Consider the following 26397-nt stretch of genomic DNA (forward strand, 5'->3'; position numbering starts at 1 on the left):
CTACAGTTGAATCCCGATAACTTGTACCCTCAGTAACTCGAACCTCCCGCTAACTCGAACCTTTTCCAATTCCCCTCCAAGTCGTTTTCTTACTAAGTTTACTCTTGATAACTCGAACTCCCGATATCTCGAACCTTTTTCGATTTCCCTTGAAGGTTCGAGTTATCGGGATTCAACTGTATATATGGGGGGGGGGGGGGAACATTTCGAAACATTTAGAAATTACCCTGTCCCTTATCCTCATCTCTCGCCTCTCCCCTCCCCCTCCCTCCTTCCATCCCTAAAAACATACAGTTCTTAGGGCTTTCCACAAGTTGCACGAAATTTTCCTTTGCTCGAAAGTTGCTCGGAAATCCAAAAACGTTGCTTGAAAGTTGCTCCAAAAAATCCAAAACGTTGCTTTCAAATAAAGAATTATTAAAATAAATTATATGTAAATTTTCCTTTGAAGGTAAGATTGCTGAGCATTTTCATGCAATTTAACTGCAACAGAAACATCTAAATAACATTTGGGAACGAGGTTGCGCTAAAATTTGTTGAATTACAAGGATTTCTTTCATGAAAGAACAATGTTGAAGATACCGATGAGGTCTTGTTTGCTGACCAGTTTTTAATGCTGAATGATCCGAAAGTTGAAGCACCCTCTGAAATTTCTCGGAAATCTTCGGCAAATTTCGTTAGTCTCCGGAAAAGTTCGAAAAATGATCAGGAACGTTCGTATGGTCTTCGAATAACACTCGGACAATCTTCGTACTAGAAATTGCAAAAAGTTACTCAAAATTGCAAAAAGCGCAAAAAGTTACTCGAAAGAAGAAAAGTTGCCAAAAAGTTGCAGAACAACTTGTGGAAAGCCCATTAGGGCAAGTTGTTCGAGATTTCCCAAAAAGTTGCCCGTTATTTCTCAAAAAGTTGCTCCAAAAATCCAAAAAAGTTGCTTCTGATAATAAAAGTTGCTCGAAAGTTGCTCCAAAAAAAATCCAAAACACTGCTTCTAATCAAGAGAATTTCTCTAAATATATGCTAGTTTCCCTTAGAGGGTACGATTTCTAAGCAGTTTTATTGAATTTTACAGCAAAAGAAGTATCTAAATAACATATAAAGGGGGAAATTTGTTAAATATTAAACAAGGATTTCTTTAACTGAGAAAAATCGTGAAGATATCGATGACGTCATGTTTGCTGGCGAGTTTTGTAATGGCTAAATACCGAATAAGCCGAAAGTTGAAACGTCTTCAGATGTTCCTCGGAAGTCTTCGGCAAACTTCGTAAATATTCGGAAACGTTCGTATTGCCTTTAAACAACACTCGGAAAATCTTCGGAGATCTTCGGTCTGGAAATTGCTTAAAATGCAACAAATAGTTGTTAAAGAGGAAAAAAGGTTGCTAAAAGGGGAAAAAGTTGCTCGAATCATGAAAAGTTGCCAAAAAGTTGCCGAGCAACTTGTGGAAAGCCCTAAAAGCCCTTCGGGGCGCCCGAAACCGGAAGTAATCCGAAACGAACTGGGGCGAGTCCTCCTGCCATGTAAAGCCGAGAAGACCCTGGGAACTAGTTTTTATTAACCAAGATGGCGGACGACAGTTCTCGCTCTTACTGAAATCTTCAATACAATTTCCTCTCCTCATAAACGTCGCCAAAATGGTTCAAATGAAAGTAGTCAAGTGTCCGTCAGACAAACTATCTTTATCAAATTGTCTAGTGGTCAACGAGAATGATTTCAGCCCGGATAGAGTCAAGTAAGTTATCGTTTGGTTAATTCTCTATTTGACGACGTGTTAGTCCATAAAATGCTTATGTCAGCTAATGTTGGAAATAATAAACGGTGGCACTTGTCTAAAATATGGGAAAGATAATGCTTCAAAATCGTTAAAAAATTCTCGCATTGAGTTGATGTTGGGAATTGAATGTTGTAAGATAAATTTAAAAATTAAAAAAGGACGAAAAAACCTAAGATAATTAACTTTTGCCAGGTGTTTATAAAAACGAAACCGGAAACAAATGTTGTCAGGTTATGCGAGGTCGTTTTCTAGAGAAGAGATTCTGAGCTGTCTGTATGACTGTTTTAAAAGGTGAGGGGGACTAGGGCAAAGGCTGATGAAACTAAACTTACGACTGCAGATGTCTGTCTAGAGGGTCCCCAATAGATTTTTCAGGATCAGGGATTTGGCTTATCCGAAGGCCAAGATCCGAGATTTTAGATGGAAAAGGGACCGAGATTCGGGATTGAAATAATGAACAGGACACGTAAATTGGCAAGGATTTGGGAAATGTCACTTAAAAGAAAAGTTGTTAGGAAAGACCAGTGACAAAAAATTAATAGCATTTATTTTTAGAAATCCATGAATCCTCTCATTGTATCACAAAAATCCACATTCTGTGTGCTAGATTCTATTCACCCCAGTCAATGAGACTATATGTACCGTAAATGATCTAATAAACGCCCGGGGCGTCTATTAAATTTTTGGGGTCCTAGGGGAGGCGTTAAATAGATATGAGGCGTTTATTAGAGAGAGGCGTTTATTTCAATCTAACAGTAGCAACGTCAACACAACTAATAGGATGGGTAGTTTTCTACTGGAGTAAGATACATAACAGAGTTTGTGAGTAGGAGACTAATCTAATCTGCGCTAATGCAAAGCCTTGAGATGCCGTTCATAGTTCGATATCGACGTTTTTTTATCGTCATCGGGGTTAACCATGTTGGCGTTGTTGGCCTCTTTGATGTCCGAGTCAAGCAAAAAACTAACTTTATTGCGTGAAATTACTCTATGGAGCATTTCCTTGGTTTTTGAGATGATTCCTGGAGGGGGGCGTCTATTAGACACGGGGCGTTTATAAGAGAGGGGCGTCTAATACAAACTTAACACCTCAGAGGGGGCGTTTATTAGATAAGAGGCGTTTATTTGAGAGAGGGCGTTTATTAGATCATTTACGGTATGTGATGAACTTACATTGTACAGATACAGCCTTATTGCTAACAAATGATTTGAGTTACTTATGACAGCTCCCTATAGTCTTGATTTATCATGCAAGGATAAGGAAGTCTTGAGTCTGCAGAAAAGATACAATTTCTATTTGGTATTCCAACCACATCCACTACACTTCGTAAAAAAATAAGCTATACTATCATGTTTCTGCGTTATTACATTTACAAAAGAAAACTCCAGAATGATTCATTGTTACTTCCGGACTTTATTAATAAAATTATCTATAAATACAAAAATAATAGAGAAATTAATGTAATGAATTATTTCACTTATTACCTTATTCTCTTCCCCTTCCTTGCCTACACCATTGTAATTGTAACATTTTTTTTATTTTGGCTTCATTTAAGTAAAGTAATTAATAAATAAGTTAATTTAAGTAATGCATTACATGTAACTCGAGGAATTATATTAGTTAATTTCAATTTTCTGTAGAGGGAGCGCACTGACTATTATTTTTTCTTGATTGTTTTTCTTTTTAAGACATGTAGAAGTTTGGGCTAGCTCACCTCAGAGGTTTGTCTTTACTATCAAAGTATGTGAGGATGTACCACCCGGTTCTGTTGGATTCAGTCTGGTTCAGGTAAGTAATGATCTCTGGATTGAGTGGTCTGAGTTTAAGCCCTGGCCGAGGTTATTGTGTTGTGTTCTTGGGCAAGACACTTTTAATTACAGGCATCTCTTCACCCAGGTCCCAGTTTTTCAAAGGATTGATGATGCTATCCACCCGATAAATTACTATTTTGTTAAAACTTGCCCACTGGATAATGATTTAAATTATCTAGTGAATAGCATTAAATCCACTTTTTGAAAAAGTGGCCCAGGTGTAAAAATGAAATAATGCTGCAATTGACTAGTAACCCATGAAATTTTCCTTCATGTAGTTGCTTCATCCTTCTAGAGATAAGTGCCACTGATAGACTGGACATTCTTTAAATTGAAGTCAAAGCCGTTGTCCTTCAGCTTGTGTGTAGTTCTTGGAAAAATGCTAGAAGTACACTGTAACCTGCAATAAACTCTTGTGCTCTTGAGAAGCAGTTAGATCTATTTAGCCACCATATATTTACATACGGTATCCATGATGTTATTACTGTATCAAACCTTTCCCCTTTATTTTATTTCAGAGGAAGTGGACCAGTGTGGCACTAAACAGTGTTATAGATGGTAAGAATTAGATAATAATAGATCTTTTGTAGTCTGAATGAATTTCAGGTCAAAATGATTTCAAACTGCATGTAGTTTGATTTGTATTTTCCATGGCTACCAGTGCAAGTGGTGTGTGAGAATTTGTATTTCACTGACATTTTGCCCAATGCATTTAATCATGCAACTCACAAGATTCATGTACAATTCATCTGCCCAGAAATGTTACCCTATTAAAAAATACTTAACAATTATTTCACAAGCACGTGTTGGATATTTAGTAAATAAACCCCTTCAGGCGGCTGGTATATTGGAGGATAAGGCCCGAGGCTGAAATATTGTCAAAAAATGAACAGTTGGCCGAGAAGCGAAGCTTCGAGGGCAACTGTGAAATTTTGAGGACAATCTTTCAGCCAAGGGCATTATCCTCCAATATACCAGCAAGCCAGAAAGGGGTTTATTTTTTTATAACCCTTCGATTAATTTCTACAGCGCGCTTTATCGCCAGTAAATTTATAGGAAAAAACCTTCGTAATAAACCTGGTGTAACTGTGGTTGAAACAAATGTAAGTTGATTGGTTTACGTGTTATTAACTCTGTGATTTCATTAAATAAGAATTAAATAAGGTGACTTCATTCGTTTGTTTTGTGCCTGCCTACAAAATCGGGCGATGGATATCAAATCGGACGGGGTATATTCGCTGATACCCGTCGTCCGATTTTGTACCACGTGATGCGTTTTGTCCAATGAGCGCGCGCACAAATTAATCGGTGGGTTATAAGAGATGGTAGATAGCCAACGAGACGCGTAGTGCCAAGTTGGCTAAAACAATCTCATATCCAACATATGCGAGTGGAATAATTGTTTTATTAAAAAACGCCCAAAGAACTGCAATATTAGAGCTCCCAACCAGTTTTTATTGGCATGTATCGGCTACCATATTTGTGGTCAATGGTATATGAGCTCATATACCATTGTCTGTTAACCAATCAAAATGCAGGAATTGCAATATGCCATTGCTAGCTTTTAATAATTACATGTATTTAATTGTTCTGAGATGAAAATGATTCTTTGTCTGACTGTGATGATTTCTTTAGTTGTGCCATTTAGATTTCCAGAGGGATCATATTTGTCAAATATCACCGTTGAAGCAGACTTCCTCCAAAAAGCAAGGTACCCTTAATTTCTCTCTTATAAAGAATAAAATCCCTTCAGTTGTTTCTTGCATGAATGTAATAAAAGTACTGAGACATGTGCGATAATAATTTTGTCCGTCAATGATAGTTTGCAAGCTGGTTTATATCTGGGTCATATGCATGGGCAAGATGCGAATAAAGTGTGCTGCTCTGATATCTGTAAACTTTATTGTACAATTTAATTGTGTTTACTTTGTTGATGGGGATATATGTGCATTTTTACTCTGCACCTAGGGGTAATCAAGATGCTTATGATACAAATAAGATGGCAGAAGAATTTACACATGCATTTCTTGACCAAGCGTTCTCTGTGGGACAGCAGGTATTTTGTTGTGTGATTATTTTTGTGGATTACCCAATCAGAAGCCTTGCCTACTTGATACTGCTTGGGGTGGTAATATCTGAAATGACTGCCACTGGAGTTATTGTGTTATCTTTCAGTATATTAACCTGAAAAATTGTTATTCTTAGTCAGAAGAGTTGGAACCTCTGGGGTGAAATGAATTTGAGCCATGCCCACAAAACAAGAATTTGGTACAATGTACATTTACCTTCAAGGAGTTCTTCTCAATTTTCCAAGGAGCAACCCGTCATAATTTTTTTAGGGAAGGCTCCCTTCCTGGGGTGTGTTTCCATGTTGACAGGGCAGTCACTGGCCTAGTCCTAATAAGAACTTTTGCCATTAACTTACCATTCAACAACCTAGAAGCAGAAGGATGAGGTCGCTCAGGTTGTCAATTTGTGATTTACCATGCAATAACAGCCCTTTAAAGGAATGCATTATCCATGCATGTATAGATCTTCACCCAGATAATCACACCATTAAAAAGGACCAACAAACTTATTATTGTAAGTTGTTTAATGTTGTATAATATTTTGTTTGGTTTGTTACATTTTGTTTGACAGGCAGTATTTAGTTTCCAAGACAAGAAATACCTGATTGTTGTAGTAAAGAGCATGGAAGGTGAGTGTTGACATGGAACTGAAACATTTCTTCACATGACAATTTGATTTAAATTGTAATGACATATTACATGTATTACCACCCTCCAAGTTCATTTTTTTTGTGTGGTGGCCAGTGTAAAATTTTAGTCACTAAATTAAGCTCATACTTTTAATCTTTCTTTTCAATTTTAGTTGCCAGGCTGGCGACTTTGGTTCCAACTTAGTCGCCAGCTCCAAAATTTTAGTCGCCATGGCAACTAAAATGGTCCTAACTTGGACGATTGTATTAGAAATGTAAATTCTGTTAAAATTATAATTTGTTAAGTCATTAATAATTAACATGTATATCAATTCAGAACATGTTTTGTCATCACGTATGTAGGGTCTACATGTAGTCTTTATATCAGAAATTTTATTTTTGGGGACAGGGAAGGAGTGTTTTTGGTACAGGGGGTTGGGGTGTGGTTAGAAGTTTATTGATAGCATTTTATCACAAACACTTAGTCAGGCTACTTTTGTAATTCTGTAGTCATTGATGTCAGTCTTCTTGGTGGTGCAAAGAGCAAGGCTTCTCAAGGAACAAATGTATGATAGACTTTTAATAATAAACTTCTGTGGATGATATTTCTAATAAATAAATTAATATTTTATTAATCATAATAAATTAATATGTACATTAAACATAGCTCTTTGCTGAAATCCATTTTTATTTTTTTCTGTAAGATTTAAACAAATAGATCCATTTGCTACAGGTGTTCACTTTTAGATCACAGATGGCATCAAAATGCAAGCTGTTAAGCTAGTATGTCACTGATGTTCTTACCACATTTTGACGTCTTCTGTGATCTATAACTTATTATACAATAACCGAGCTACTGCGCTTGTTGTAATTGGTTGATACTTGTCGTCTATTAGAGTACAGATGCACAGATGACGTCACTGCATGGTGTGACTTGTCTATTCAATAATATTTGGTATTTTATTCACTAGTATTTTACATAGTTGTTGATGCTGCAAGAATACTTCACACTGAACAGATATTTACAGAGAAAATATTTCAGTTTACATGTATACTAATGATTCAAGTAAATAAAAAAAAACAAATAAATAAATAAATATTAAATAAATACAGGACTGTGGTTATTGTTTTAGGTTTCTATTGGTTTGATAACAAGGAATACCCAAGTTCTGTTTGAAAGGGCAGAGGTATTTATAATATTATTATTGAGTTATTATGCACCTGCTGCTTAGAAGTTGCTTTAAGTTGTATGGTACAGGGAAAACCATATTCAACCCACAATTCCCTGATTTTCTCTGACAAGGGTCATTACAATTGTATGTAGTTAATGCATACACGTAGGTGCCACCAAAATGTGACTGAATCAATAGGCAGTCATATCTATTGCATTGGGAGATGCAGTGATCTAAAGGTTGACGTATTGGACTTCAGATTGTCTGGTTCAGGTTTTAGTACTGGCTCTGTGCATGTGTTGTGTTCTTGGGCAAGACACTTTTCTTTCACAGTGCTTGTATTTGCCTAGTAGTATAAAACAATAGGTACATGTACGTGGCGGTGAATTGTTAGAGCAACCTGACTTGTAAGACATTGGAAGGGGGGACCCATGATGGACTAGAATCCCATCCACAGGGAGTAATGACATTGATTGGCCATTGGTTTCCCTGATCCATTGAACAGACTTTAGGAATTGTTGGATTGTGAATTATAATTTTATTAATTATATAATTTATGGATCTCGATTATAGGATGCTTCCATAATTTACAAATAATTTACATATTACATATAATTTACATATAATTCACATAATTTACTGTCAGTATTTATTTCTTGCCTGATGTTCAAATAAATTATTGTGGTTAAAGTCTTGTCTTTCTGTCCTAGGGATCAGTGTTAAATCTAACAGGCACTGCTAAAGGGTAAGCTAACTTTATATGGCTCAAAATGGTTTAAACATTCCCATCTTTGGCATTTAATCACAGCTTCTACAATGATGTTGAGGAATAACTCTTAATACAAGTTTGTATAGCACTCTGACATCAAATTTTGTTGCCATGGCAACATAAAAAGAGGTTAAATATATATTTTTAATCTTTTGAGAAAAAAAAGTAAAAATATATGACAAAGTTTTTATTTTTAATGTATTATTTTTATGGAGCCCCTGGGCTATTAATCCACATAGGCTAAGGCTTTGATACAGAAGTGTTTGTTATTTACATCTCAGAAAAGCTGCAACACAGTCAATAATCAGCAGAGACTGGGATTTCACAAAGTTGGGAATTGGAGGTCTTGACAAGGTGTGTTTTCCAAGATAAACTAATGATAAAGCCAGGATTCGAGCCAGGATCCGAGCCAGGATCCGAGCCAGGATTCGAGCCAGGATCTGAGCCAGGATCCGAGCCAGGATCTGAGCTAGAATCAGAGCTAGGATTCGAGCCAGGATTCAAACCAGGATCCGAGCTAGGATCTGAGCTAGAATCAGAGCTAGGATTCGAGCCAGGATTCGAGCCAGGATCCGAGCCAGGATCCGAGCCAGGATTCGAGCCAGGATCTGAGCTAGAATCAGAGCTAGGATCCACCCTTTTTTCAGATAGAAATCCTAACCCTATTATAAAAGCTAACCGCAAGCAACCCAAGCTAAAGTAGGCTAACCGTAGTGCTATTTAGGCTAACCAGGGTGCTAGTTAGGCTAACCGAACGCTATTTAGGCTAACCAGAGTGCTAGTTAGGCTAACCGAACGCTATTTAGGCTAACCGGAGTGCCATTCAGGCTAACCGGAGCGCTTAATAGTTAGTCCCATTCTTAATTATCCTTGCTCAGATCCTAGCTCGGATCCTAGCTCGAATCCTGGCTCGAATCCTGGCTCGGATCCTGGCTCGGATCCTGGCTCAAATCCTGGCTCGGATCCTGGCTCGAATCCTGGCTCGGATCCTGGCTCGAATCCTGGCTCGAAGTTTAGGTATCCTCGTGTTTTCCTACCATTGGAGTCCTTTGCAATTAAAAATACATGTATGAACACTCAAGTGTACATTATGTTATCTTTGTAAACACGAAGAGCCTTATCAAGCTTAGTGAGTTTGAGGGTTATTTAAATAATCTTTGATTTTGTTTCTTGAGTAAGTATTCAGGAGATTTTGTTTCAAAACAAGTTAAGTTCTTTCTTGATCTAATTTTTTCTTTCCAATTTATTAATAATTATTGTTTGCCAATGAAAAATATTAATATTAGTAGAAAGGACATATGTCCTACTAAGACACCATCTTGGTTTGGACAAAACAAAATTTTGGTCCGACAGATTTTTATTCATTGTTGCTGTAAAATGATTTACGATCAAAAAATTGTCCGGACATCATGTCTGGCCACACTTGGGATTTAGTCGGACATAAGCAAATTTTGGTTGGTCAATGTCCGATGGCCGACTGTTATTTGCAGCCCTGCAAAGTCTTCGTTGTCGTGTTGGTTATGTGAAGCTAGTGTTGTGTGCAATGGCGGGTATTACAGCCTTGTTTCGGAAAATGTACAATCTGTCTGTAGGGCTGTGTGTCCTTTGTAAGAAGTGCGAATCAAAAAATTCAAAGCTACAGTAAAAGAAATAGCAACTGAGAATAATTCGCGTAAACGAGGCTTGGTGGTGAATTTTGAGCATATGACGTTATCGTGCATAAGGCCTATTGATAATTTTCATTTCTTTCAATTCTCAAGGTTAAAAGTTTGTCTTTATTTTATTCACCATTTTGAAATAGGAATTCTCCAACATCATAAGAAGAGCATTTGCCACACGGCTTTTCCCGCCAGAAGTTGTGGACAAGTTAGGCAAGTGTTTCAAACATAATTACACTTTATAAAAAGTTGTTGTTGAAATGCACTCATAATATTAGTCACTCCTGACCAACAATATAAAGATTGAAAAGATATTAAAGCTGTGCTTGTAGCTTGCCACACCCGAAATTTGGAAGAAAGATTGTATTTTAAGCATTGTCTTTAACAAAGGGCAGCTCATCTGAATTTTTTTTAGGTGAACACAGAAAATTGATGTTGAAATGTGAACTATAGTCCACAACAGTTTCAATATTGAAGTGATGAATATGAATGGATTTTAACTCACTATTAAAAGGTTACTATTGAAGATGATTTACATGTACGAAATAATGCACTAGATGCCTAAACTTTATGAAAGGAAGGTTTTTTTCACTTTGCTGTGCATTTGGTTACTACAGTTGAATATTCAGTCTTGAGGTTGTGAGTGAGATTATTAGGTCTTGCCTGGACATGAATTCAAATTAAATGTGACCAGGAACATGCATGAAACCTAGAGATGTCATGCAAGGTGATATCGTTGCTGCCAATTTCCGATAGGGTTTGGCCACTTCCTGATGTGCCAGCAATGTAGCGCAAATCAACAGCCAAAATTTTTAACAAGAGTTCATATTTTTGCTTGAAGCTGGATGGTGAAAATTAATGATATTAATAGTTGTGTCTAATATTATACAGCATTTTTCTTCTCTAGGCCTTCGGCACGTCAAGGGAATTCTGTTATTTGGACCACCTGGTATGTTAAACACAGTGTACATTAAGTGAGAATTAAGACAAAAATTGCTTTTTGACTTATTTCATATCACTAGCACATGATGCCTGGCACATGAAGGCATGCATGTATCTGTCATTGCAAAATAGGTTTAAGTCTAAAAACATAAACCTGAATCAAAACAAATTTTTAAATAAGTTACTTAATATTAATAATAGTTTTTTTTCATGGGAATATGTCAACATTCTTGTGAAAATAAAACTGACTATTTTCCCTTGAGCTTAAATTGATTATTACACTGTACAATTGATTATTACACTGTACATGTAAGTGTATATTTGGTAGACTAATATTGTGGAACATACTTGTATATTTAGGTACTGGAAAGACGCTGATGGCTCGGCAAATTGGCAAGATGTTGAATACAAGAGAACCAAAGATAATCAGTGGACCAGGTAAAGATTATTTGAATAAGTTTATTTTCTGCACGCAATCACCTACCAATTTTAGTCTGCCAGGAAGTCTTTCACATAATTAAGCTTTAACTTCTTTTACCAGACACAAAAGTGAAGTCACAGAAAGAGCTTTGACTGCAGTTGTATTAATTTCTATGTTGTTAGTCTTGAGACTTGCTTTGTTGAATGCAACTTCCATGTTGTGTTGCAGTCTTGTCTGATTACTTTAGAGCTACCGGGCAATCAAAGTTTTTAAAAAAATCACCCGATCTAGAGGTGGTACACTGTCATCAATACTTCCAGGGAAATTAAAATTATATGTAACCACTGGCAGTGTCTGAGCCACTCATGTTTAGATTACCCTCTAACTTCATGTGGACTGTAAACTGTAGACTGAAGTAACATAATGACTACAATTTTGTTTCAGAGGTGCTGAATAAATATGTTGGAGAGTCGGAAGCTAATATCAGGTAGGAAAGTCACTAAGTGTGTAAAACATTAGTTATACAGGTGTATCCAGTCAATGTTTTATGCATGTACGTTTTTCCAATCTGAAATACTATTGACTGACAGTACCTTAGAACAGCAAAGCACTCACTCTGGCCAATCACATAGGACAGAGATATTTATTTAACCAATCAAAACTTGAAGGAAACATGTAGCTGGTTCAAAGCACAGGAAAACGTGCACAAGTGAGCTTTAAGCCAATCACTAACCAAAGCAAATGCAAATCTAGGGGTGTAACGATACATCGAACTATCGATGCATCACGATTGGGAGTGCTCCGATAGCGATGCATCGATCGCAAATTCAACTATCGATAACAATCGCGATAGTTTCATTAATTCACAATTATTCGCCGAAGGCGAATAATTGTTTTAGTATAATTTTTAGAGGTGATCATCAAGAACTTAAAAAATAATGATAGCAAACAAGAAAACAGCAAACACAAGTGTTTGCTTGCATACGGTGTAAACCAGTTTAATTCGTCGATTACAATCAGAATTTATTTAGTTAAAGCAATAAAACGGAACAAAACAAACACTATGAGAAAGACAGATGTCCGGTACCTTTGTATGATTGTTGATGACTTCTAAGCGAATGTGGGAATCCTCTCGAAAATGAGTAGCTCCAGTGAGAAGAAAACTAAATAATGTTTGCTCAATCGATCTGACTGAGTTTCTCATCGATCGCCAAAACCGCCGTGTTTACGATCATTTCTAATGCCTTGAGAACCATCTCTTGAAAATATTTTCGGTCCAAAAGCCTTGGTAGTTAATTTTAAAAATTCCCAGTGTTTAAAATATCCAGGACTTGGACTGGTTTCTTTCAAATCAAAGAAATTTTCATTCAGCAAAAGCGGCCATGTTTACTTGCCTGGATGCCAAAGGTGGCATGGCTAAGTAACCAAGCCTTCAAAGCTATAATCACCTCGCGCGGGGTGAATATAGCCTCATAAGCCGAGCTTCTCGACCAATCAGAATGCTTCAATTCTTATAATCACCTCTGAAATTATACTAACTATCAATAGTTACGATAGTTTTTCACATGGTGTCCTGTAGTACTTTTTCCTTCATTGAAAAATGCCTCTCTTGTTCTCTGCCGTCCTTTCTCGGCTTTCTGTTCATTGTTTCAGAATCTGTACTGTATAACAAGCCATAAAAGCAAACTTCACGAACGTCGCTCGTCTCCAGGGCCTTATCCGCATTCAGAATGGTGGTTTGAATATTAACTCCACCCCCTCTAGGAGAAAGAAATGATTACAGTGCTATAAAGTCACTAATTACAATACTATCCAATAGTATTGTGATAGTGTCACTACTATCGCAATAGTATTGCAATAGTAATTTGACTATCGCAATAGGCAAAATGACCCCAATAGTCACCCCTATGCGAATTACTTCTGACTCTTAACTGAAAACCGCGATAACTACATAATGGAGTTAAGATTAAGATTCATGTTCAGCTGAAGACTCAGAAGATCAAATTATGCTGCAGAGTTTTCCCCTTTTAGGAGCCATACAAAAATCCCAAGACTTTCGTTTAATATGTCACTATAAGTTGCAACATTCTCTTGTTGTTTTCTTTTGCAGAAAATTATTTGCTGAAGCTGAGGAAGAGCAGAAAAAGGTTTGGTTCTATTTTAGTTATGAAAGCACAAAACATTTTTCCTGAAAAGATAGACATCCAAACAAGGCTATTCTTTATAGGGTATAAAGAATATAATGCTGTGACCATTGTGGAGCAAATTAAGTCAGATTTTGGCACAAGCCCCTAAATACTCGGGCGGCATCATTTTGATAATTCATCAAGTTAAACCATAGGAAATTATACGGTCCTGTAAGTTTGAAAATAAAGATAAAAAAACTGTGTTCTTAATTAGCTGAGATTTTTACGGTTTAATCTTTCTCCATTTTTTTCCTTAAGTTTAGTTTCAATTGAGAAAATTTCTCATACTTTTGATACTTTGTTTCATCACATTTCCAAACACCAAGAAGAGAGTTATGACACAAAGCGGAATATTTTTGATGGGCTTAGAGGTGTTTGGAAATGTAAAAACACTGTCTTGAGTGTTTGATACAGTATAATTATTTTCTCAATAGAAACCAAAACTAAGGAGTGAATGGAGAAATAAAATTGTAAAAACCTATGCTAATTAAGAGCAGATTTTCAAACCACCTTCACGGTTAAAGTTTTCTTCGTTTTAAACATGATTAGAAAACATCAGTATAAAAAGATTAAGTAAAAAGATCTAAAATACTGGTTTAGGTGTTTGCCGTGTGCATGCCCGTCAAAGATCCCTTGTGCCATCTTGAGAGCAAAATGATCAACCTGCTGTGAGCTTATTTAAAAGTACACATTTACATCAAAAGTTTCAGAGGTTTATATTTGTTATACATAAAGGTTACCTATTATGTGATATTATTATAGCAGTCCTTACTTTTGTTTTGACCCAATAGTTTGGAGATAACAGTGGCCTGCATCTCATAATCTTTGATGAGTTTGATGCGGTTTGTAAGTCAAGATATATGTACAATGTAAGTATCATATGCAGCTTGAGTCTTTAACAATTCTCTCCCCTAGGCCTGGTGGTCTTTATACATTTTTTATGGTGCTAATTGGGAGAACTTGAATCCTGACTTCGTGTTGATAGTTCTAGGGGAAATTCCAAGCTGGTCTCAATGTTAAGTAAATCAAATGATTCGTATTCATAAGGATTAATCGTGATATAAAGTCCTTAATGCGCAATATCAGGGTTTGTTTCATTTTTGTTTTGAGTTTGTTGATATGTTGCAATTCGGTAATAACGTTCCGCTTACAGACACCTTCCGCAGACAGACACCTCCCATAAGCGGACAGCTCTGCTAAGTGGACACTTAGTCATAACAGGACCACATACAAACACTACATTTTTAACCTCCCAAAAGTGGACACCTCTCCTAATTAAACACTTCGTCATGGTCCCAGCCACATACAAACACTACATTCTCAACCTCCGAAAAGTGGACACCCCTCCTAAGCGGACACTTAGTCATGGTCTCAGCCACATTAAAACACTACATTTTTAACCTCCTTAAAGTGGACACCACTCCTAAATGAACGCTTAGTAATGGTCCCAGTCACATACAGACACAACATTTTTAACCTCCCAAAAGTGGACACCTCTCCTAAGCAGACACTTCGTCATGGTCCCAGTCACATACAAACAATACATTTTTAACCTCCCAAAAGTGGACACCTCTCCTAAGTGGACGCTTAGTCTTGGTTCCAGCCACATACAAACACTACACTTTTAACCTCCCATAATCAGGCACTCTTTCCTAAGCTGACGCCTTTTCAGGTCGCAAGGGTGTCTGCTTATGGAAGGGTGCGCTGTATTCTTTATGTAACAAATAATTGATCCGGCTGTTTTGTTCTTTTACAGTCTGGTGGTACTGGGGTACAAGATTCAGTTGTCAATCAACTTCTAGCTAAGGTGAGTAAATTTAATTTGTCTATTGATCTGGACAGAAGTAGCTTTCTGCTGTAAATTTTTGAGGAATCTGTGAAAGTTGCATGGATGAAACAATGAGCAAAAAATTACTCGCAGTCGTTACAATTATTTGTCACCTAAGTGCTCTCATAAAGTTTGAGAAAGTTATTGAATCTGTTGTGGTGTGTTTTTGTTGTTTTTAGATTGATGGTGTTGAACAACTCAACAATGTGCTTTTGATTGGTAAGTTTGCATGCCCTTTCTCTGGGATGGTAGTCCATTTTAGATTTCCTCCATTTTTTAATTTCGCTAGATTTATGCCCTAACCATGCAAATGACAAAAGCAAAGATCTGTACCTTACAGTACAGACCAAAAAAAACAAGATTAATATTATGTTTATTGCATCTCTCGTTTTGGAACAAGGAAAGCATTTTAAGTTAAAGGGTCTATGTCACGGGGATTTTGCAGATTTTGGTCTAAACTGTTCTGAAATTAGTGGTAGGCAACTAAACCCATAAAAAACATTATCTTTGAACATCTAAACGAAGATATAACCTTTGTTTACGGACTGAAATCAAGCTACGGTTATAAATATCGATTTTTTAATGATTTGCGGAAACAGCTTGAAAACGTTAGCCAAACATTTTCAAGTTGCAATCCGTTTCCATCCGAGCCATCCGCAGCCAAAGATGCTCGTTAACAGTTAACATAATATAGCAATTTGTAATAAAAATGGACTATTATTTTTAGGTTCCTGCGACACAAATATAAATTTTGGCTGTTCAAAAATCTGATAAAATCCGTCCCTTAAAGTGTGCAAGAAGCAGGCAATACTTTTTTTCCGAGAGGGATATATAACACTCCTTATAGGCGCATCTTTGTTTGTTTTATTCCTTAAGGCATGACAAACAGGAGGGATCTTATTGACGATGCCTTGCTTCGACCTGGACGTCTCGAAGTACAAGTTGAAATTGGTGAGTATTTTGCAACAATTTTGATCAATCAGACTGAACAACTCTAGACACATTAGTGTTGACTTTCCAAGTGGGAGGTGTATACTCGGCATTAGCAGGCATAACCCAGCTGCCGTCTATTGGCAAAACGCGCGATCTGATTGGCTACACAGGTGCATTTTATCGATCGTTAGCATAACCCAGCTGCCCTCTATTGGCAAAACGCGCGATCTGATTGGCTACACAGGTGCCGTCTATTGATCGTTAGGCGGCTCTTGGTGCATGTGCTCAGTTTTTTGCAGAATTTTATCAACAAAACATTCAAATAATCAACTCTAGCTATATTTTGTGTTAAATAGATCGGCAGCTGGGTCATGCTAAAACAACTAGATGGCTCACTCTCGGTTTTTACCGGCTTTTGATAGTTGGCTCGGGGCAATCAGCCGATAGAAACCTCCAAGCTTGCTGTCTAATTGTGAACTAGAAGAAATAGAGACAGGAATAAACATACATGTAAAAGACAAGGTTAAGCCCTCCCCCCCCCCCCCAAAAAAAAAAAAAAAAGGAAAAAATACTAGTGGCAAACATCGATGGCGCATAGAAAAAAACAAAGCGGTAGGCTATGAAATATAAATACAAAAATATTATGAAAGTTACATCCTCAGTTACTTTCGGAATTCTACAAAATTCTTGCAAAAAGCACTTCAAATGTACGCAGCACTTAACATAGCTCTTTCGTCATGAGTCTGTTACTTCATTAGGCTTGCCTGATGAGGAAGGACGAGTTCAGATTCTGGAAATTCACACGGCTAAGATGAGAGAACACAAGCTTCTGGCTCCAGATGTCGATCTTGCTGACTTAGCAGTTCAAACCAAGAATTTCACTGGAGCTGAAATTGAAGGGCTGGTGCGGGCTGCGCAGTCTACTGCTATGAATCGCTTTATTCAGGTAATGCTGACTTAAAACTGAGTAAAAATACGTAGTGTCTCTTTGGTTGTTGTCTCTGATTGATTTTTAAATTCACTTAAAATCTCACAACTGATCAAAACCGGTCAGACACTACAAGAACCTATGGGGTTACATCATCAGTAAAAAAAAATCCCTCCCTCCCGCCCCCATCCCTTCCAGGGATGTACATGTATGTTTATAGGTCAGTGGGGAATACCCTTCACAGCGGTCAAACGCAAAAATTGACGTCACATCCGGTCTTCGCCGCCTCGAACTTTCGACTTGAAAGTGGGCAATCTTTTGTAAGAAATTGTTAAAGAAATAGTACGGTGAAAGAACAGTTCAAGCTGGGACACTCAGTGAAGATGAATTATCAAATTTCCAATCCATAAGCAGCGTATAAACCTTAACTTTCCAGGGACGGCGTTAACTTTTGGGTTTAAAGCGAAAGTTTTCGGAAAATTTAAGACTTTGTATGGAAAATTTTGGCGGGAACTACACAGGAACTGCGCACGCGCGCGGCGTTTGACCGCTGTGTGGGAATACCCAGTGATATAAATGGCGGGGTGATAGGAAGGATTATTGGTTAACTAAAGGGAATGAATTTGACAATACAGTAAAAACCTGCGAGTAAGAACCTATTGTTTTTCAGATTAGCCTAAACAGGTTCTTACAAAAATGGTTATTAATACAAATTTAGGCTAATTAGAGGTTCTTAAAACGTTCTTAATTTCTGAGGAAAAAACTTCAATGTCGTTTAATAGAGATTTTAGTGGTATTCAGCCTTTTTCTTAATAAGGCTTCTAGGTTACGTATCTTCAAAGATGATCCATAATGTTGACTTATTATATTTTTTCCAAAGTAAACATATTTAATCAATTTTAGAAAATAAGAACCTGTTTTCAAATTTGAGGCTAAATAGGTTCTTATAAAAATGGTATCTAATTTGCAAATTTTAGCCTAACAGGTTCTTATAAATGTTAGGTTCTTACTCACGCGTTTTTACTGTATCCCTGTATTTTTAGTCATAACATTTCTTAGGTTTTTTTTTTTTTTTTGCCTTGTTTAATTATCACCTCATTGCACCTCCTGTCTCCGTTTTTTGAGTACCCTTTGTAATGCAGGCCTCCATGGCAGTTTTTGTTGTTTTTATTTGTATTATTACTATTGAGTTTGTTAAAAAAAAAAATTATTAAAAATATTGTTTCTTGATTTCACAGCTCAAAAACAATTTTGAGATCGATCCTGAAGCTGCTGAAAAGATCATTGTAAAGCGTGAGGACTTTCACCATGCACTGGAGCATGATATTAAACCGGTTAGTGAAATCATTCATTGGCCAATAAATACTAATGCATATTGGAACTAAAATTAAGACGCATGGCAAATTACATTTAACAAAATTCCAGGTGTGATGAAACACTGTCTGAAGTGTTTGAGATATCTTATCCATCAGAACTAAAACTAAGGAGAAAACAAAGATTAAATCGTAGAAAAGCTATGCCAGTTATTTTCAAACTAATGAGTTACGTTTGCTAAAGCCGGCAGTTGTGTTGTTTTGAATTGTAGGCATTCGGACCATCTGATGATAACCTTGATCTGTATGTGGCTAATGGTGAGTGAAAACATGAAAAATTTGGGGAGCAGGGATGGCGCAGTGGTGGGAGCACTTGCATCCCACCAATTTTAATGTGGCCCGCGTTCGATTCTGGCCCATTGCCATATGTGGGTTGAGTTTGTTGTTGGTTCTCGCCTTGCTCCGAGGGTTTTCCTCCGGGTACTCCGGTTTTCCTCCCTCCCGAAAAACTAACATTTCCAAATTCCAATTCAAACTGGGCAGATGAACCGCATGAAAACCAGCTAGAGCTGATGTGGCTTCCTCTCTAAATAAAGCAATTTATTTTATTTCGGAAAGAATAGAAATTGAAACGCATTTGATTGGTTTACTACAGGATGTAATTGGTTAACTTTGAAGCTGTTTTCTGACAAGTATGGCTGTGAAAAATAGTTTTAAAAAAGTTTTTAAGCTAATAAAAGTGCCAGCATTTGGTCACGTAAATTCAACTAACAGATTTTCATAAAAAAGAAACACAAAGTTTTGCTCGAAGTTAAAAGAGCTAGATCACGAGGATTTCTTGGTCAAAACTGTTCTGAAATTAGTGGTGGGCAACTTAACCCTTAAAAAACATTATCTCTGAACATCTAACGCAAGATATAACCTTTGCAGATCAAACTTCGGCTGTATATATCGATTTTTGAAGACGCGTGGAAACAACTTGAAATGCTAGGCCGTAGTTTTTCAAGTTGCAATCCATTTCCATCCAAGCCATCTGCAGCCAATATGCTTGTAATAGTTCCAGTGCTCTAATCCCGGGTCTTATTGAGCAATTTTTAATAACCATTATTATAACTAGTTATTATTGTATGTTTCTTGCAACACAAATGAATTTTGGCGGTTCAAAAATCGTTAATATCCGTGACAAACCCCTTTAAAGATGTTTGAACAATTTCCCCATGAATTTTTTTGTGTTTTATTTATATATTTCTCTTTCCATCTATTCTTCTAGCTGGCCTATTACATAAGACTATTTTTTTTCTTTGTTTATTTGTTTCTGTTAGGAATTGTTCGCTGGGGTAACCAGGTGCAACGTATAATAGACGATGCGAGACTGTTGTTACAGCAAACAAGAACTCAGGACATCACCTCGCCAATTACAGTCTTACTTGAAGGTGAGGAGGACAATGAGAACACAATCGCAAGTTTTTGTCAATTAGGCACCTCGCTTTCAGCAGTTTAAATCACATTGCAAGTGAATGGGGCATCCTCTCTCTCTCTCTCTATAAAAAAAAAAAGAAAATTTAAACTGCAGACACCATCTTTGAACAGAGGGAGTTTTTTACTTGTCCTGATAACCTGGAGGTCGTAACAGAATTGCACTCTGAAGAAGAAAGTACTTATTATTCCGAGTTCAAGAAACTTTTCTGTTACCCAACTTTACAAATGAGTTTCTCTATAGCTAAATCTGTCGACATTGAAATAAAAGTTTGACTGACTGACTGACTGAATGACTTGACCTGCTTGCTTGCCTTCTTTGCAAATAACACGCCAAAACAAATGAACAAACTTTGAAAATATACCTCAATGTTAATCATTTTTTTAGGAGTCTTTTTGTATAAGTTGTTTTGTTGGGACTTAATTGCGTTTGTGTTGTTGCTTGTTGCAGGTCCTGTTGGCTGTGGCAAGACGGCACTTGCGGTTCACATGGCTCTGATGTCAGATTTTCCCTTCATTAAGATGTGTACACCAGAGCACATGATTGGATTTGTCGAGAGTGCAAAATGTCAGACTATCAAAAAGGTGAGTACATCTACAATTTATATGATACAAGATCTTAGTGCCACAAGTGCGTATCAGCACATTTATAAATTGTACTTCCTAATACAAAATATTTTTCTTCGATTGTTACAATGTATTTATTTTTAAAATAGATATTTGATGATGCAGACAAGTCAGACCTCAGTTGCATTATTGTTGATGATATAGAGCGTCTGTTAGGTATGTATCCTGTTTGTCGGTTAAATTTGTGGTTTCTTTCTATGTGTCGAGATCCCCCAAAATAGTATAATCAAGCGTAACAAATTCAGTCTAGAATACCGTGACATGACCGCCCCAAAACGTAGCTTGATCTTGCAGATAAACAGTTAAAGGCTTGTTTTCATGGAAAGGAGTTCTCTCTTGTAGGAAGGTTGTTCTCCTACTCGAGATATCTCTTACCAAGCATTTATTTGAGAAAATTTGTTTCTACTAACCAAGCCAAAAAATTAACCCTTCCGGTTTTTTGTATGCTCTGTATGTCCTTTTCTTGCCCCTGTAAACATATCTAAAGTATATACAGGAAAAAATTGACTGTCCCCCGCCCTCCACTTTTTTAAAGCGCAACCCTACCTTTAAAGCGTGTGAGCCCCCGAGCCAACTTGGCGATTTCTTGTGTAATCGGTTCACAGCTATTTGTAAAAAAAAAATGTATGCTCAGAGAAACTTGGTATGGAGAAAGTCCACCCTACCAGGGACAACTTTTTTCCCATTTAAACAGGCCCAAAGATAGTATCGCCTAGCGTGACAAAAACGCGTGAAGCAGCGTGACCATAGCGTGACAAAAGAGTTAAAGAGTACAGTAACCTATGTAACCTCTTAAAACCACCTGCATTGGGGGATGCTAGTAAAATGAAATTATAGCTTTTCTTTTCAGCACACGTTCTTTAGCAATAGCACTGCAGCCTTCTTATTTATTATGTGATTTCTGATTTTGTTAAAAATTTTAGATTACGTTGCGATTGGACCGAGGTTTTCGAACACAGTCCTTCAAGCCTTACTTGTGTTATTTAAGAAAAAGCTAAGGAAGGTTTGTAGCCAGTTGATCTCCACACTTATTTCGTTTTGGCTTAAGTGTTTAGTTTTAAAACAATTTGCGTTTCAGGACTCTGGTGTGAGTAGCTGTTATAAACAACGACAAGAGGAGTCGTGTGTTACAGGAATGTTAGCACGTATTTTACTTACAATTGCCGCAAAACCAAATATTAAGGATTGCAGGATAGGTCAAATTAAGTAACTTGGTAAAACATTGAAGCTTAAATGTTGGTCTAGATGAAGTTATCTGTAAAAGAATATTTCCTAAGTTAGAGGACGTCAATCATACAGAGTTACCATGGTGACGATGATAATAATGATGACGTCAGTGACAAAGATAATGATAATGACAACGATGGTGATGACGTCAGCGACGTGATGGCAAATGTAATGGAAATGACAAATTAATTATTTTTCCTGACTTTAGGGTCGTAAGTTAATCGTGATTGGAACAACCAGTTGTCGTGATGTATTGGAAACCATGGGTATTGTTGAGTCATTCAACACTGTCATCCATGTTCCCTGTCTCTCGTCTACCGACCAGCTCAGGGCAGTGCTTCAGGTTAGTTTAGATGATACATTTCTACACAGTGGTTAGAAACGAGTGGTTTGTGTGCTGTTTTTGTTATTTGGAGGTCCCAGGTTCGAGCCTTCCACCCTGCCACAAGCTGGATTTGTTCTAGGTTGTCCCAAGTTAACTCTTTGATCACGCTTTGTAAATAACCAAATGGTCTGCTTCCTGCCAGTTGGTATTTAAACGATGTTACATTTATTTAAAATAATTGTTTCTTCTGTTAGTGCATGACCACTCTAAATATATTTAGTAGAAACTCAAGCGTGTTCTATTGATAATCCGCGAATCTGATTGGTTCTCCCACTGTTTTCTATTCGCTGATAGAAAACGATCGCGCGCTCGTTGCTCATTTAAAGATTAATTTTTCTTCATTTTTGGCTTATAAGAACGTAAAATTGTAGGTTTTTGGACTGCAGTCCTTTAAGACTTTCTACTAAAACAATTAGACTACTCGCCCTCGTTTTCTACGAGCGATAGTCAACTCGGCTGCGCCTCGTTCACTATTCGCTCATAGAAAACTCGGACTCGTAGTCTAATTGTTAAATATGATCATTATTATCGTTGTCTCTCGTTTGAGAGAACTTGAAACGTTGTGCTAACGCGAGCGGCATGTGAGGGTTTCACTTTGCACAAACTTCATTCAATTGGAGTTCTAATACTCAATTTACTCTGAAAGGAAAACTGTCATTTTAATCCTTGTTCAACATCTTGTTTAGGAAGTGAAGTTGTTTGATGATGACGAAATCAGGCAAATTGAGAGAAACATTGGCGAGAGAAGGTATGAAACAATCCAATGAACTGTTCCATACACTTTGTCTGTAGCGATCGCTAGACTGATCCGAACATCGTTGTTTCACTCTGAATAAGGTGGACAGTAGCCATCCACGCACTCGTTCTTAGGGGCGATCGTGTTTCACTCCTCCCCAACCCGATCGCCCCTAAGAACGACTGCGTGGGAGGCTAGGTGGACAGAGGCCAACGAAAATTTAGTAAAAATTTAACTTCAGATCGGGTGAATTTTAACTCAAATGAACCGTTCCGTGTTAACTTGTTTGGTTCAGTATATGCCAGTTGATGGTGAGCCGTGACGATGTTTTATTGTCTTGGTTGTGGGTGCAGTTTTGTAACAACATGACGTCTCCATGGCAACAACCTGGACCAAAATATGCAGAAATTAAGCGAGCACTTGATGAAAAAATGGCGTCTTCGCCCTCCCCACAGGAGAGATCCAACCATCTTATGTTGGATGATTTCTTTTCCTTTCCCAATTTTTGTCACTCATTTTTAAATACAGAAGGTTTTTGTTTTGAATTTTCGACGAGTTACTTCAAAAACCTCAAATGAAATGAACTTTAAAGCTACCATCTGCGGCAAATCTTTGTCACTAAACGCCAACACGTAAGATGGGTCAAGAATAGCATTTCCTTGGAAAGTTGAACAAAATCATACACAAAGCAGTGCTGGAAGCTATGAGTAATCAAACGCGCAACATTTAACGAGTGGCTACGACCTTTTATCGGGGCTTAGCTTCTGACGGCTCAGTGCAGCTAGCACTATATGTTCAATTGCTTTTATGTTACAGTTGCATTAATTCAACGCTTTTGTTTTCTAGGTTATTCATTGGCATAAAGAAGCTGCTTATGATGGCAGAGATGGCGGTCCAGGTACAGCTAATTGTACTGTTAGGGAAAATTGTCCGTGATTTTTGGCTTAAACTCAAGCTCATAGTCTACTTGTTTATAAGAGGGACTATAACAATTTCGCAGATTTCTGGTCTGAAATAAGTGGTAGGCAACTTTACCCATAAAAAAAAAAACATTATCTTTGAACATTTAAGTGAAGATATAACCTTTTTGGGCGGATAGAAATCAAACTTTGGCTATACAATGTAAATATCGATATTTTTGAAGGCGCACGGAAACACCTTGAAAACGTTGGCTAACGTTATCAATTTGCAATCCATTTCCATCCAAGCCATCCGCAGCCAACGCGTTTTCAAACAGTTTTAATGCTCTAAAGTAGCAATTGTTAATAAAAATGGATCATTATTTTTAAGTTTCCTACGCCACAAATATAAATATTTGCTTTTACTTTTTTCAGACCCATAAGCGCGACCGAGTGGATAAGTTTGTAAGTCTGTTGGAAGATGAGCACTGGTAGGTGCTATTCAAAGTATTTTTTAACTTTTTATGTCCCAAGAGTGACCAACATCAAATTTCTCCCCACAATATCTATACTTAATCAAGAGAAAAGGCCATGAGAATTAATGAAATGATCGAAAAAAGGAAAATTGTTTTGTTCCTTTAATACGTTCTCTCAACTAATACTATAAGAAAATGTATGAAGATCAGTCAGGAGAGTTTGTATGTGGATACTGGGGCTTAAAGAGTTAATGGAAACCCCCACTGTTGAAATACATTACCGTTATATTGCTGGAAAGAGTCTTTACTGAAACGTTGAAATGAATTACTCGAGATCGAGTACGACTTTGGAATACTTTGTATCCCCCTTATAACCAAAAATGGTTGTCGTTCATTTCTGTTGTTTGGTAAAGTTTCTTAAATTGCCACTCTGAGAAGTTTCAGTGTTTCCGATTAAAAGTCTGCAGATTTGTATAGAAAAAGCCACCCTGGCCTGCCTAACCTCGTTTTCATGTTTTTGGCTATAAGAATGTCCCTGTAACTTCCCATAAGTTAAAGTATAGCCTTTAAACTTTATACACTGATTTACTTTGACTTGATCTTCAAGTTAACGTAATTTAACTTTGTTGACAAATGATTCTTCTTGGAGCCAAAAATTAATGGCAGTCATTTTTGCATTGGGTCTATAACTCTTCCCTGTTGCTGACTAACACATAAATGAACGTTAGGGATAAGATTGGTGTGATAAGTGAGTATAGGAGGCACACAAATTTGTTTTGAAAACGCGTACTCGTACTCAATCTCGTACTCGTAGTCCAATCTGAAGGTCGCTTATAAGCGTAGTTGATAACGACTGTCTTTTGATGATTGTTTTCTGCAAAAGAAATAAGAACAAATTTAAATGGTTAATTGGCTAGCTGATTTTCAGTTTATCGGCCTTATTATGGTTACTAGTAAAAGTTGTTTCTTGTCAGTAAAGAATCAGAGAATTTTTGTGGTGGAAGAAATAAGGAGCAAAAGTAGTGATACATTCATTATAACTGTTTCAGTTTAAGAGGCCCACAGACTTGATCAGATATCAGGACATTATTTCAGGTGAGTCAAATGGCAATAGAGCACACAATTTCGACAAAGCGCAAATACCCTTATGTCTCTTTACTTCTTTACCGTCAGACGTTTAACAGAAAAAGAAAGCCGCCAAAATTCCTGACTAGAACACAGACTTGCTTTATTAACTAGACTCTGACTTTATCAATACGAGACATTCAATGATAAAAGTTTATTCAGCATGAGTCAGCCAGTCATCTGATGCAGAATGTAGCCTTATAAAATAATCTGTATCTTGCAAAGTTTAAGTGTAGTTGAGTTCTAAGGCTTAGAGCATCTAAGTTTCTAACACGCCAGATACGAAAAACCGCTAAAAACACAATTTAGATGTGGCCGAAATAATGTGGAAATGTATTTTTTATCTAATGCAGCTTCACAAGACCCCGATGAAAGGATACAATTTATCGACAATCTATAGACAGTATCTGAAAAAAAAAAAAACAAAAAAAAAAAAACAAGAAGACCTGACGAAGAAATGACAAAAACTACCCGCCAAACGCCTAAATAGTTTTAAAGTCAGAGTTTTGTACGTTTCAAAAATTACTTAATTTATATCGTGACATAGATTTTTTGATCTCTTTCAGAATCTGAACATTGCTGTTACTTTGGTGGGGGTGATATTTTTTTTCCAAGGAGAGACCTTTAAAACCTGTTGATGTCATGTGTGTATTCATTTTTAACCACACTACCCGGGGCTCAAAAAAGGGCAGTTTAGTCGTCTAAGGCAAGTAGTTTTTCCTGCCGCAAAGTAATTTTTCATTGTCACTTGCCAAATGGGCAAGGGCCAAGGCAAGTTGTTTGCAGACTAAATTGTGAAAAAGTAAAGTAAAACAAGTACGCAACTTCCCTCGGCAAGCAAAATTCGAGAGCCGCTTGTCTTAAGGGAAGGCTAGATTTAATTTTTTTTTTCGATCCGATATGTTCTTGCAAAACTGCCCTCCAAGCCTCGTAAGCATGTTAAATATACAAAAGAATTTGAATCCAAAAATGAGGTCGAGAGGGCAACTAACATTAACATAAAAAAATTAT

The 26397-nt window shown here is 37.1% G+C and overlaps 1 protein-coding gene across 1 annotated transcript; it reads left to right on the forward strand.

Moving 5' to 3' along the window:
* Window positions 1-1563: 1563 nt before the first annotated feature.
* Window positions 1564-25357, forward strand: LOC144628412 (vesicle-fusing ATPase-like). The gene is made up of 31 exons (XM_078486512.1): window positions 1564-1733; window positions 3465-3564; window positions 4106-4145; window positions 5223-5298; window positions 5556-5643; window positions 6228-6285; window positions 6796-6851; window positions 7419-7472; window positions 8168-8202; window positions 8508-8580; window positions 10028-10097; window positions 10792-10833; window positions 11187-11264; window positions 11692-11734; window positions 13358-13394; window positions 14225-14302; window positions 15190-15240; window positions 15441-15480; window positions 16138-16212; window positions 16953-17140; window positions 18361-18456; window positions 18708-18753; window positions 19758-19868; window positions 20363-20496; window positions 20628-20694; window positions 21462-21541; window positions 21974-22108; window positions 22837-22898; window positions 23733-23784; window positions 24221-24276; window positions 25311-25357. Exons 1-31 carry the CDS (start codon window positions 1636-1638, stop codon window positions 25330-25332), a joined length of 2241 nt encoding a protein of 746 aa, XP_078342638.1. The 5' UTR covers window positions 1564-1635; the 3' UTR covers window positions 25333-25357.
* The last annotated feature ends 1040 nt before the right edge of the window (window positions 25358-26397 follow it).

The sequence above is a fragment of the Oculina patagonica genome, chromosome 10, assembly GCF_052425735.1.
Source record: "Oculina patagonica isolate OP01 chromosome 10, crgOcupat, whole genome shotgun sequence".
Lineage (NCBI taxonomy): Eukaryota > Metazoa > Cnidaria > Anthozoa > Scleractinia > Oculinidae > Oculina > Oculina patagonica.

What these genes read in the sequence shown, in the direction of transcription:
- LOC144628412 (XM_078486512.1), top strand. Translation starts at nt 1,636, where the DNA reads ATGGTTCAAATGAAAGTAGTCAAGTGTCCGTCAGACAAACTATCTTTA. An exon ending in TTCTGTTTGAAAGGGCAGAG is followed by an intron (nt 7,473 to 8,167) that starts GTATTTATAATA and finishes TTTCTGTCCTAG; the next exon opens with GGATCAGTGTTAAATCTAAC. An exon ending in TGGAGCATGATATTAAACCG is followed by an intron (nt 18,457 to 18,707) that starts GTTAGTGAAATC and finishes TTTGAATTGTAG; the next exon opens with GCATTCGGACCATCTGATGA.